Raw genomic sequence first — 14,191 nt, forward strand, 5'->3', positions numbered from 1 at the left:
AGTATGATCCTTTGTACATCTGTGATGTCTGTGGTGACTTCTCCTCTCTCATTTCTGATTTTGTTTATATAGCTCTTATCCCTTTTTTCCTTAGTGAGTTTAGCCAGGAGCTTGTTAATTTTATTATTCTTTTCAGAGAACCCGCTCTTTGTTTTATTAATTTTTTTGTATAGTCTCTTTGTTCTCTATTTCATTCAATTCTGCTCTAAATTTTATGATTTCCTTCTGATGTTGGGTTGCTTTTGTTCTTTTTCTAGTTCTTTAAGATGTGATATTAGGCTGTTTACTTGGGATTTCTCTTGTTTTTTGATGGCCTGTAATGATATAAACATCCCTCTTATTACTGCTTTTGCTGCGTCCCAGAAGTTTTGATATGTTATATTGTCATTCCCATTTGCCTCTCTATATCTTTTAATCCCATCTTTTATTTCTTCTTTGATCCAGTCACTTTTCAGTATGTTGTTTAATCTCCGTGTATTTGTGGGTTTCTTTACTTTCTTTTTGCAGTTTATTTCTAATTTCAAGGCATCGTGGTCAGAGAATATGTTTGGTATAATTTCAGTCATTTTGAATTTGTTGATGCTAGTTCTGTGACCCAGCATATGGTCTGTCCTTGAGAATGTTCCGTGTGCACTGGAGAAGAATGTGTAATCTGATATTCTGGGATGAAAGGCTCTGTAAATGTCAATTATGTCCATTTGATCAAGCATTTCATTTAAGGTTGATATTTCTTTATTGATTTTTGATTTAGTTAATCTGTTTAGAGCTGTCAATTGGGTATTAAGGTCCCCAACTATGATTGTGTTTTGATCTGTTTCTCCCTTTAGTTCTGTGAGTAGTTGCTTTATATATTTTGGTGGTCCCTGGTTGGGTGCATCTATATTAAGAAGTGTTATGTTTTCTTGATGTAGTGTCCCCTTTATCATTATCAAGCGTCCATCTTTGTCTCTTATTACCTTTGTTGTCTTGAAGTCTATTTTGTCAGATATAAGTATGGCTGCACCAGCTTTTCGGTGGATATTATTTGCTTGGAGAATCATTTTCCACCCTTTTACTTTGAATCTGTCTTTGTCTTTGCAGCTTAGATATGTCTCTTGTAGGCAGTGTATGGTTGGGTTTTGTTTTTTGGTCCACTTTGCTACTCTGTGCCTCTTTATTGGTGAATTCAGACCATTTACTTTTAGGGTAATTATTGATGTATGGGGATTTCCTATAGTCATTTTATCTTTTGTTTTTTGGTAGCTCTGTGCCTCCATTGGTTCTTTTCCTTTGTACTATGTCTATTGCTTTTTTTTGGTGGTGTTTCATACTTCTCTCTGTGTCCTCTTTTTTTAAGCTTTTCTCTGTGTCTTCTTTTCTCTGGTTTGAGAATTTTTGTATGTGGTTACAATTAGGTTTGTAAAATATAAAGTTGCATATAGGTATTTGCAGAGCTGCAATCTTGAAATCTCTCTCATTTATATCACATATTTTTATGTGTTCCAGCTTGCTTTCTGGCAGTTTTTCATTTTCTTTTTGATCATTCTCGTTACCATGGTTATTCGTGGTATTTGCTACTCTACTTTCTCTAGGCAAGAATAGCCTCTTCAGTAGCAGTGTTCTCTGAAGAGTTCTTTCTATTTTCCAGTAGATGGGGCTGAATCACCAGATTTTTTTTTAACCTCTCTGATCTCCCAGACTTGACCTCCATGGCTTCCGTCAGACAGTACAGCTTGGGGGTGGGGTTTGTTTTGCCCTCACCATAATGGGAACCCCCGACCTCTATGGGGTCCCGCTCCAATCACCAAACCTGGGGCTCAGTAGCAGAGGGAAACAGAAGTTCTACTGCAATAGCTCTGTTTACTGATGATAGGCACCTTGACCCAACACCGAGGGCAACGGGAGGCAAGTTTTGGCGGTCCAAGGTGCTGTAGGGCTCTGTGGTTCCATTTCTTTCTCAGAAACACCACCGCCCAACAGTGGATAGCCTCCCGGCAGAACCCCGTGCTCTGTCAGGTGTCTGATAGCTCAGTCCCTCTTATTTCTGCTCGACCTTCTGGACTGCCCCCCAGAGGTCTCTGTTCCTCCAGCTTTCTCCCCTCTCTCCACAGCGAGGCCACAAGCTCCCTGATGTAGGGATGCTTCTGAGGGCCCTCTGAGCTTCCCGCCTTTCTCGTCTCCTCACTTATTCCTGGTTGCCCACCTTTAGATGTTTCAATGCACTGATCTCTCAGACGTGCCTTTGTGTTGAAGTGGGAATTCTTTGTTGAATTATAGTTGGTTAACTTGTTGAAATTTCAGGGAGAGAGGACAAGGGGATCTCTCATGCTGCCATTCCTCTGACATACTCCATAACATAATTGGGGACAGGTTTTTTAAAATAAGGCTTTTTTAAAAATGTATGTGCCACTTTGTGGGCTAATTACATATTTTTAAAAATAATAATTAGTTCAGATTGATCAAATTTCCCCTTTTATATGACCAGTCACTCCAGATGTAGTGTGAAATTGACTTGAACTAAAGATTAGAGGAAGTGAGTGCTTAAAATTGTAATAGAAAAATGTTGATTAACTTTCTAAAGGTTCTAACCCTAGAGCATGGAAGTTTAACCCTAAAGTTATTCTTTTTGAAACAGCTGTTTGCATGTACAGGGTGTCCCCAAAAAATGTATACACACTTTAACAGCTGATAGCTCAATTGATGTTTCTTTCTCTTCAGATTAAACCCATTGGAATTAATAATGGTTTAAAAGTGTGTATACATTTTGTCGGAACACCCTGTATTTAAAACAATAACTAGCTGAATCATAATCTTAAGTCTGTGCATTAATGTTTTAAAGTTAAGGACACATTTAACTTTATCTATGTGTGCTAACTGAAATCTAAAGAATAAGGCTTTAATATTTAGTATTTTCAACTGTCATTGATGAACTAATTTTAGAGAATGCCAAAATCTGACATCTCGACTCTCTTTATGGGGTAGTCAACCATACTTTTTAATTTCTTCGACTGTTCCCAACTAAAATGTCAGAGAACAAAGTAACCTTGTTTTACCTATGTCCTAGTAGTTCCAGTTGGTTCTGGAATCATTTTTAGGGTAGGTTGGTAACAAATTGAACTGAAGGAATTTGTATGAAATGATCCTTGATGGTAACAGTCATATCATGAGGCTTCCTACTTTTATTTCCAAATGATGGCCAGATTTTTTTTGCATATTAATATGGTGCTGTTTCCCATTCAGATGTTCTTACAGCCTTGACAACTAAAGTAGAAGCATCTTTTTTAAAGCTTTGGTTATTGAAAACTGGCCCCATAGAGATCATCGCAGCTCTTTGTAGGTAATTAGATAACTAATTTTTCTCTTAAGCTTCTTTTTAATAGAAGCTTTATTATGTTTATCACTTAGTTTATTTCTGTAAATGAAATTCAGTACTATATCCAATAGAGTTTAGTGTAATTACGGAAAATTTCAGGAAGATAATCCTAATGAGATGATCCCACCTAAGGACATTAGAAGAAAGGGCCAGCGTATGTATAGGAAATATTTTACTTTTTGGCCGCAGGTAGGAGGCAGTGGTAATGGTGACTTGTGACTTCAATTAAGGTAATAATGGCAAAAGGCACTGAGAAAATAAAAATAAAGGACATGGACAATGGTGGGGAGAGGGACTGGGGAGGGGGAAGGAACGAGGTGGAATGGGTCATTGGGGAGAAAAAGGGACATCTGTAATATTTTAAACAAAAATAAAATTTTTTAAGAAAGAGGAAATAAAAATATGTCAACAAGCATCTGATTAAATTGATACTGCTGGTCAAATAGTCTGTGACCCTAAATTACTCTGTCCTACCAAATATTCTATGCTAACGGTTAACAGAAAGTCATTGACTTTAAAAATTTTAAAGTGGCTTTGGCCAGATTGTTTAGTGGTTAGAGCGTTGTCCCCATACACCAAGGTTGCCAGTTCAATCCCTGGTCAGGGCACATACAAGAATCAACCAATGAATGCATAAATAAGTGGAACAACAAGTATCTCTCTCTCTCTCTTGCTCTCTCCCCCCTTCTTCTCTCTCTAAAATCAGTAAAAACATAGTTTTTAAAAATAAAAATTCTCACCCAGCCAGCATGGCTCAGCGGTTGAGCATCAACCTATGATCCAGGAGATCGCAGATCAATTCTGGGTCAGGGCACATGCCAGGGTTGCAGCCTTGATCCCCAGTAGGCGGCATGTAGGAGGCAGCCAATCTATGTTTCTCTCTCTCATCAATATTTCTCTTTCTCCCCTTTCCTTCCTCTCTCTCTAAAAAAATCAATAAAAACATTTTTTTAAAAGTGAAATGTAAAAATGCATTTTAAACTAAACTAAAATATAAAATATCAAAATTTGTGGAATACAGTAAACTTCAGGAAGTTCATAGCATTACATGCTTAAAAGGGGGTGTGGTCTCAAATCAGTATTCTAATATTCCACCTCAAGAAACTAAGGGGGAGAAAAGCAAATTAAATTCATAACAAGTATGGCCCTGGCTGTTGGTTGGGCATTATCCCGTGCACCAAAAGGTTGCTGGTTTGATTCCCAGTCAGTGCACATGCCCAGGTTGTGTTCTTGATCCCTAGGGACCAGCATGCAGGAGGCAGCTGATCAATGGTTCACTCTCTCTCTCCCGCTCCCTCTCTCTCTCTCTCTAAAAATCAATAAAAATATTTTTAAAAATTCGAACAAGTAGAAAGAAGGAATAAAGATGAGAACATAAATCAATTGAGTTAAAAGCAGAAACCAATAAAAAAAATCAGTGAAACCAAAAGCCTATTTTAGAATTTGTTGATATAAGAAACATCCAGAACCTATAGATAATTTTTGTAAGAGTTTATTTGAGTCAGACTAACAATTGCTAGGAAGCAAGATATCAACTGCTCCAGAGAATGACAGTTTTGCATTTTCTTTATACATTTGGTATTTAGGAGGCTACTTAAGGAAGATTACATAAAGGTAGCGGAAAGTAAGGCACCAGGTAGTTAACAACATAATGGGCTCCCTTGAGGGTGGTTATACTTCAGAGGGTCTGGGAAAGAGAATTACTTTGGGCATTTCAAAGGTGTGTTAACCTAGATGCACAAGAACAATGGACAGTTTATAAGCTTGGGGCATGACTTCCTACCATAACCTGTCCAGTTAGGAATTTATGATCAGATCAACCTGTGAGGTTATTTTAGGTTAGATTTTTTACATCACTACTTTTTCTACCACAAATTAAAGTGACTTTTGTGAAATCAGTGCATATGTAGGGGAGGAAAGAGTTTCCCTCTACCCTCCTAGGTTCCATAGCTGAGTCTGTGAAATAAACTGACAATAGATTAAAAGGAGAAAACAGCCCTGGTTGGTTTGGCTCAGTGGTTACAGCATCAGCCCATGGATCAAAGGGTCGCAGGTTCAGTCCCATCGGGACTCAAGCAGGAGGCAACCAATCGATGTTTCTCTCTCTCTCCCCCTCTTCCCTCCCTTCCACTCTCTCTAAAAAAAAAAAAAAAATCAATGGGGAAAAAAAATCAATCAAAAATTACCCTCAGGTGAAGATTTTTTTAAAAAAGAAGAAAAAGTGTACAAATTTATTTTTTTAATAGTACATGTATGAGGGCATCACAGGAAAATAAAAGTGAATACTCAATAAAGGGATGAAATTTAAGAGTTTATATACCATCTTTTATTTTTTTAAACCTCACCTGAATATGTTTATTGATTTTAGAGAGAGAAAAAGGGAGTGAGAGAGAAACATCGATGTGAGAGAGAAACATTGATCAATTGCCTCCCATGCTTGCCCCAACCCTAACCCACAACCTTTTTAGTGTACAGGACAAGGCTCCAACCAAATGAGCCACCCAACTTGGACTATATGCCATCTTAATAGTGGAAGTGGAAGAGGGGATGGAATATAGGCTACTTAGGGGAAAGTAAATTATTTTTAGGAAGATTGATTGGGCTCTTAGAAAAACAGAAGGAAGATATGACAGTTTGTGACATTTTGTATGGGTGTGATGTTTACTTCTAGTTTCCTCTCCTTTGATGAGTCAATCTTTCCTGGTTGATAATATTCCTCCTGGGAAAATTGATGACAATTGAGTTCCTTTTGGACGATCTGTCTTTAGGTAGAGAGCTGAGTTCTCCCTGTATTTGCTGTTCTTCAAGTACTTTCTGCTCAAAATAATCAGTATACCAAAGCAGGATATATTTTTTTAATTGACTTTATTGGGGTGACATTGATTAACAAAACCATACAGGTTTCAAGTTTACAACTCAACAAACTATCATCTGCACAATATCATGTGTCCATTGCCCAAAGTAAAGTGTCTTTCCATCCCCATTTATCCCCACTTTGCCCTCTTCTACCTTCCCCCACCCCTTTCCCTGGCTATCACCATACTGTTGTGTGTGTGTGTATTTTTTTTTTTACTTAATCCCATCACCCTTTTTTCACCAAGTCCCCTAACCCCCTTCCCCTCTGACAGCTGTCAGTCTGTTCTATGTATTTTTGCTTCTGTTTCTACTTTATTTATTGAATTATTTTGTTTATTAGATTCCACATATAAGTGAGATCATATGGTATTTGTTTTTCTCTGACTGGTTTATTTCACTTACCATAGTATTCTCTAAGTCCATCCATGCTGTCACAAAAGGTAAAATTTCCTTCTTTTTTATGGCCAAGTAGTATTCTATTGTGTAAATTATTGCAACTTTTTTATCCACTCATCTACTGATGGGTACTTAGGCTGTTTCCAATCTTCGCTATTGTAAATAACACTACAATGAACATAGGAGTGCATATTCTTTCAAATTAGTGTTTTGGGTTTCTTTGGCTATATTCCCAGAAGTGGAATCACTGGGTCAAAAGGCAGTTCCAGTTTTAATTTTTTGAGGAACCTCTGTGCTGTTTTCTATAGTGGCTGCAACAGTTTACATTCCTACCAACAGTGCACAAGGGTTCCCTTTTCTCCACATCCTTAGTTCAGCAACCACCCACATCTCCCAGTTTAAACATCTAAGAACTTCCTAAAATGAACTAACCAAAACTAAATATAATATTCTATATATTTTGGAAATTTAGAGAATATAAAGGGATATGTGTGTGTGTCTGTGTATATAAGGGATCTTTTCTTGGATGTAGATTTATTCTTTTCACTTTTGTTAATTCAAAACATATGTGAGCACTGTCTTTGCTGAGAACCCTATTTAGTTGGGAAATTGAATTTCTTTTTTTAATTTTTTTAATCTGTTCATTTTAGAGAGGAAGGGAAAGAAAGAGAGAAAAAAAGTCCAGTTGTTGTTCCACTTAATTTATTTTTTAAATCTTCACCTGAGGATATGTTCATTGATTTGAGAGAGAGAGAGAGAGAGAGAAACATTGATGTAAGAGAAACATTGATAAGCTGCCTCCCATACGGGCCCTGACAAGTCTGCAACCTAGGTATGTGCCTTGCCCAGGAATTGAACCCACAACCTTTTTGGTATATGAGATGACACTCCAACCAACTGAACTACCTTGCCGGGGCTGTTCCACTTATTTATGCTTTCATTGGTTGATTCTTATATGTGCCCTGACCCAGGGATCAAAACTGCAACCTTGGTGTATCTCTAACCAACTGAGCTACCAGGCCAGGGCAGGAAATTAAATTTCTTAACTAATCATTTTAATTACCTTCAAAGATTGACAGTAATAACAAGTAATATTGAGCTCTGGGGAATTCAGATCTCCTTCTTTTCTTTCTCCAGCATCCATAGAAAATGCTTCAAGAAAATAATGATAGTTTGGAAGCTTGGTTACAAATTGGTGAGGGAAATACTTTGTAGTCTTGTAAACATTTATATGTGCTGATTTGGAAAACTCTCTAAGATATATTATTAGACTAGAAAAAGAAAGTGAAAATAGTATATGTAGTTGTCCCACCTGTAATTAAAAAATAGATGTATAAATAAATGTTTCATGCTTTTTCTTGTTTTTTTTTCTGGAAGGTGACAAGTCACTGTTAAGTATAACTGTGGAGGCTGGGTCTAAGGATGTGGAGAGATAACTTTTGTTTTTCAATGTATGCCTTTTAGTTAGTTCTGTTTCAGTTTTTACCATATGCAAGTTTTTAACAGAAGAAGTAATTTAATTAGCACCCAAAGGGACTGATCACACTGAATGGGGGTGAGGAGGCAGGCATAAGTGGCTTAGAAGCCAACTGCTATTGAAGCAGTTTGTGTTCTGGACTTTGATATACCATCATAAAGTTGTACCTCCAACCCAAAACCTATAGTTCTCAGGACTGTTTCTTCAACCTTACTTATATGCCTGAATTCCCAAATACTGAAAGACTAGAGACAACTCAGTGTTCCTCCTTTCCTAGAATTCCTGCGATCCAATCTAATATACTTAAGACTGTGACCATAACTCTACATCATTCTAGCCCTTGCAAGATATAGGAAGGGCTTAGGCCTTTACTCTGGGTGAGAGGGAAGCCATTTATTGATGTAACAAAGGAGGAACTCTAACTCAAAAGTAAGGATTGAATAGCAAGAAGTAATAGTAAGCAAAACAATTGGTAAACACATAGATAAATCTAAGCCTTAAATTGTATAAAATAAATAATAGTGATTGATTTGGGACATATAAACAATATAAAACTAAAATACAGGTCCACATTAAAGTTTAAAACGAAGAATAGATAATGAATTTTGAAGCATTCCAAAATGCTTGTATGTGAAGTTTTTTTATTGATTAATTAATTATAGCATTCATTATTGAAAAATAGGAAAGCTCAGTATACTGACAGTGAATAATCTTTCTTTCTCAGAGAATTAAAAATATGCAGACTTGTGACTCTAAATTTAATTAACAGGCCAGTGTTTAGGAGCTAGTGATTGGTTGTGGGTAGGTGGAAATTCCATCTGTTGTTCAAAAGCATAAGGCCCTTGAAGAAAAATAAAGTAAAAGCTCTAAGCGATCCATCCACCCTTATGGTTATAAAATCCTATTTGCCAGGTGGAGATTTTTACTCAAAGGACAGGAACATGGAGATGTAAAAGAAGTTAGTGAGAAAGGTAGGTTGATAAAAGGGCTTTGTAACAGAAATACAGGGTTCTGAGCAATACAGCTTTGAATTACAAAGCTATATTTTATTCCTATGTGCTAGTCTTGCTCATCTCTCATATATAAACATGATTTGATTTTGTTTTCAGCCTTTTGGTTATATGTTAACTATTCAAAAGGGAACCGTCTCAAGCTGTCTTCTTTTTGATAACAGATTTGAAATTGTAAAGGTTTAGTCTGATGTCAAGATGTAATGTCACCCTGGCCAGTGTGGCTCAGCAGTTAGAGCATTGGCCTGCACACTGAAGGGCTGCGGGTTCGATTCCTAATCAAGGGCATGTACCTTGGTTGCAGGTTCTATCCCCAACCCCAGTCAGGGAGCATGTGGGTGTCAACCAATGGATGTGTCTCACATCAATGTTTCTTTCCCTTTCTCTCCCCCTCCCTCCCTTACTGTCTCTCTAAAAACAATTAATGGAAAAAATATCCTCAGGTTAGGATTAACAAAAAATAAATAAAACCAACATAAGCAGATTACCTTGTTTCTAATCATCTATTTTTACTTTGATATTTAAACTTTATTCCTTGTCTTTGACATTATCAATGTTTTGCTCCTATAATATTTTCTTCAGATCTTTTTAACTTAGCCATCTTATCTTAACTTAGCTTTCACAAGGCTCTCAGGGCTTCCATCAGTAACCTTGAAGTCTAGGAATTCTTCTTTCTATACTTTTTAAAACACAACTTTATTAAAATATAATTCATGATTTAAAATGTACAGTTCAATGGTTTTTAGTGTATTCATATTCAAACTTGTAGCATTTCATTACAAGAAACCTCCTATCCTTTAGCAGTCAGTCCCCACCTACCCCACCTCCACCTCCTACCCCCTAATCACTAATCTACTTTTTGTCTCTGAATTTGCTTATTCTGAATTTTCATATAAATGTAATCATTTAATATGTGGCCTTTGTGATTGACTTCTTAGAATGTTTTCAAGGTTCATTCATGTTATAGCATGTATCAGGACTTCATTCCTTTTGTTTTGCTGAGTTATGCTCAATAAAATGGATATACTACATTTTACTCATTCATTATTTGGTTGGCATGTTATTTTTTAGTTTTGGCTATTATGTTTTGAACAATGCTGCTGTGGACAGCTGTGGACAGGTTTTTGTGTGAACATGTGTTATTATTTCTCTTGTGTATATAACTAGGAATTGCTGGGTATACGTCCCTCTGTTTATCTTCAAAATGGCTAGCAGTGTATGATGCCACTGATGCCACTGCCCATTGCCATTTCAATCTCCTGAGTGGCCTTTTCAGGAGCCTTTCCCCACCTTCATCATAGCACAGAGCCCACTTAGTTTACCATTTATATGTTAAGCTGGATTTTCTAGGCTCTTCTAAGAGTCTAACCATTAATTTTTCACAAAATTTCTGTAAGAAAACTATGGCTTTTTTCAGACCACCAACTTACAAATGGTTGTTTTAGAACACAGCTTGATTGCAAGTTGGTGACTGTTCATGAGAAAAGGCAAAATAAATTAGAGTTATTCAACCTGATGTCCAAAATCCTTATGTTGACTTAATAACCATTTCATGGGTTGTAACTTCAACAAAGAATTATTCCCTTTATTTCAATTGTCATTTTTTAAATTGTATTTTATTATTACAACTAGTCATTGATAAAATGGGAATTGAGTTCAATTTTGAAAATATATGTGTATGTGTTTATAAAAGGAAAGATGAAAGGAAAAATAGTATTTCTTTCTCTCACATTTTATTTGGCTTACTCTTAGGAACTCTACTAAAAGGCCAATTTTTCATATATTTGAATTCCGTACCAACATTCGTAGAGTTACTTGCACTGTGCTTTATTTGTCCTGATCAGGTTTAATTTACCTTTAAGTAATAATTGTTATAGAGGAATAGATTAAAATCTGATCAATATGAGAATGGTTTATATGTGTATTTTTTTTCTTAAATTGAACTACAATAGTTTTAGATTAATTCAGTAAGGCATTCCATGTCCTGTTCCCTAAAACTCATTCATTTAGAAGTAAGTTGAAGGTCAGGAGTAGAAAGTTCTAATACCACTTGTACTGATCTTTCATACACAGTATAATCTTAGGCAACTTCCTTTTAATTTTTTTAATCTATAAAAAATAAGAGTAATACCTCTTTTTACCACTCATTTCATTGGAATATTATGATGATTGTCAAATATACATAGAATATAGGTTTATTTTTATTCCTTCTTCCCTTTCTTCCTCTCTTTCTTCCTCCCTTCCTCCCTCCTTTCCTTTCTTGACAGTTGCCAGAAAGTATTCCCTAGGAGTACTATGCTGATGTATCCAAGTAACAGAACATACTGGACTTTTGGGTCACGCCTGCTTTAGGAGTTCCATCAGCTATTATTTATTGATGTAGGATGTTCCTCCTGTGGAAGCTTACCTCCATATCCATGGCATTATCTCTACAGAGATTCCTACTGTGCCTAAAGTCCAAAGCTTGACCTGAATATTTCTAGTTCACATTCTGTCAGAGGGGCATTAATCCCCTCAGCCAGTTAAATATAAACTGTCATTCTGGTAATTTCTTTTTGTGTTGAATTCTTACAGCTCTCCACACAAGGAGATGCAAGTCAGGTGATTGGACCTCTTACTGAAGGGCAGAGAAGAAATGTGGCAGTAGTGAATTCATTGTTTAAGTTGCATCAATCAGTAACAAAGGTAACCTTTATTTTAAATTCTTTTGACTCAATTTCAGGTTTTTGTTTCTTCTTACCTCAAAGTTAGACAGTTTATGAATTATTTAATTTTTTGCAAAAGAATACAGTGAAAACATGATGATTGTAAAATAAACTGAGATTTAACTGTTTTTACACAGTCTTTAACCCTGGCCTTCATTATTTGTGTGACTTTTTATCTGTACATTTAGTTTAAAACACATGAACTGTAGATTCTCAAGTTTGGTTGTTATAATCAAGTTTATTGAACAAATGAGTTAAGGGTAAATCATCTGTGTTTCATGATTATTAAAAAGCATAATATGATATCATGTGGGTGATAGTAAATTATAGCAAAGCTAATGACAGAGTAAGAACTCTAAGCCCTCCAACATGTTAAAAATGGTCTGTTTTTGTTTTTGTTTGTTTTTCACAAAAAGGGGGAAGGAGCTGCATTAAAACAGTGAATTTTTAGGATATAGTCACTGATGACTGCTTGCAGATAGAAAATATATATTCTTTTTGCTGTATTTAAAAAATGACTGAACTATAACTTGTTTGCCTTCATATATTATGTCTAAGATGAACTGTATTCATAATTACTTAGGAAAGCACTTTCATCCCATCTTTGACTTTTGAGTCGCTTGTGTTTACTAAGCAAAATGTAATTCTTAAGGTTTTGATTATTTGAAGTATATATTTGCTTTATACAGGAAAGTATTTTTCAGTATTTATAGAGAATCATCATCAAAGTACTTAGTATGGAAGAAGATAAGTGTTTAGAAACCTGAAGGATGCTAAAGGTTAGGAGATGTTCTTTAAAACTTGACCTCTGGCATGAGCTTTAATATGCTAGATTGTATTTTAGAATAATTATGTCACTGTTACTAAACTTTTTTTTTTAATTTAAATATATCTTAATTGATTTCAGAGAGAGGAAAGGAGAGGGGGAGAGAGAGATAAAAACAATGATAAGAGAGTCATTGATCAGCTGCCTCCTGCATGCCCCCCAACTGGGGATCAAGCCCGCAACCCGGGCATGTGCCCTGACTGGGAATGGAACCCAGATTGCCTGGATCCTAGGTCAACGCTCAACTCCTGAGCCACGCCCGGCTGGGCCACTTACTAAACTTTTTAACAAGTCCTTTTATCAAGTAGGGGTTTCCAAAAATGTATATTTCTCACACTAAGCAAAATATAATTTAAAGGGTTATTATCAGGTGAATCTCAGAAAAGTAAATAATAAACAAGGGTAAATAAGAAGGATAAATTATGTATTTTTCTTTCTTTTAAGCAATGAAATGTATTTAGCCTCATTTAAATGTTTTTATTGATACTTTCAGAATTTTTATATATGCATTGATTTGTCAAAAGAAAAATGTTTGACATTTGTATTTTATTTTCATTATTCTTTTTAAAAATTTTTATTAGAGTTTATTTGAGTCAAACTGACAATATTGACAGGAAGCAAGATCTCAAATACTCTGACATTTGTATTTTAAAGACATTGAAAATAACAGCCAACCTAGAAAAGGGAAATTTTTTACAGAAATACATAAATATGGCCTTAGACTGACCTTTTCAAGTTAAAACTTTATCATTAAAACCTGTGACTTGGCTGGTGTGGCTCAGTGGTTGAGTGTCTCCCCCACGCACCAGGAATTCACTGGTTCGATTCCTGGTCAGGGCACATGTCTGGGTTGCGAGCTCAATCCCCATCAAGAGGTGGGCAGGATGTTTCTCTCTCATTAGTATTTCTCTCTCTCCTTCTCCCTTCCTCTCTCTCTCTAAAATCAATAAAAAACATATTTAAAAAACCTGTGTGGAATGAATAAAAGAAAGCTTACTCTTAGAATTCTTAAGGTTTTGATTATTTGAAGTATATATTTGCTTTATACAGGAAAGTATTTTTCAGCCTGTTTTAACTAGTAAATACTAATGTGTTGTGTTTTTTAATCCTCACCTGAGGATATGTTTTTATTGATTTTGAGAGAGAGAAGGGGGGGAGGGGAGAGGAGACAGAAAGATTGATCTGTTGCCTCACATACGCCCTGACCAGGGATTGAACCCACAGCCTTTTGGTGTATGGGATGCCCAAACAACTGAGCCACCAGGCCAGAACAATGCTAATGCATTTTTGAAACATTTATGGGACATTGCTGTAAAGTAATGATACTGTTTTGCCCTGGTTGGTGTGGCTCGGTTGGGCATCATCCAATGCACCAAAAGGATGCTGGTTCAATTCCTGGTCAGGGCACATGCCCGGGTTGTGGGCTGGATTTCCAGTAGGAGGCGTGCAGGAGACAGCCCATCGATGTTCTGCTCTCATATCAATGTTACTTTTTCTCTCTCCCTTCTCCCTTCCTATCTCTCAAAATCAATAAAAATAATTTTTTAAATAATAAATAAAATAATGATA

At 36.1% G+C, this 14,191-nt stretch overlaps 1 protein-coding gene across 1 annotated transcript in view; it reads left to right on the forward strand.

Moving 5' to 3' along the window:
* The window catches only part of COG5 (component of oligomeric golgi complex 5), a 324,959-nt gene that overhangs the window by 254,266 nt on the left and 56,502 nt on the right, over nucleotides 1-14,191 (forward strand). The window contains exon 15 of the mRNA XM_087821091.1: nucleotides 11,666-11,776. Within this exon, the coding sequence (XP_087677217.1) occupies nucleotides 11,666-11,776 (111 nt within the window). The remainder of the gene's footprint in view (nucleotides 1-11,665; nucleotides 11,777-14,191) is intronic.

The sequence above is a fragment of the Miniopterus natalensis genome, chromosome 10 (assembly GCF_054644295.1).
Source record: "Miniopterus natalensis isolate mMinNat1 chromosome 10, mMinNat1.hap1, whole genome shotgun sequence".
NCBI lineage: Eukaryota > Metazoa > Chordata > Mammalia > Chiroptera > Miniopteridae > Miniopterus > Miniopterus natalensis.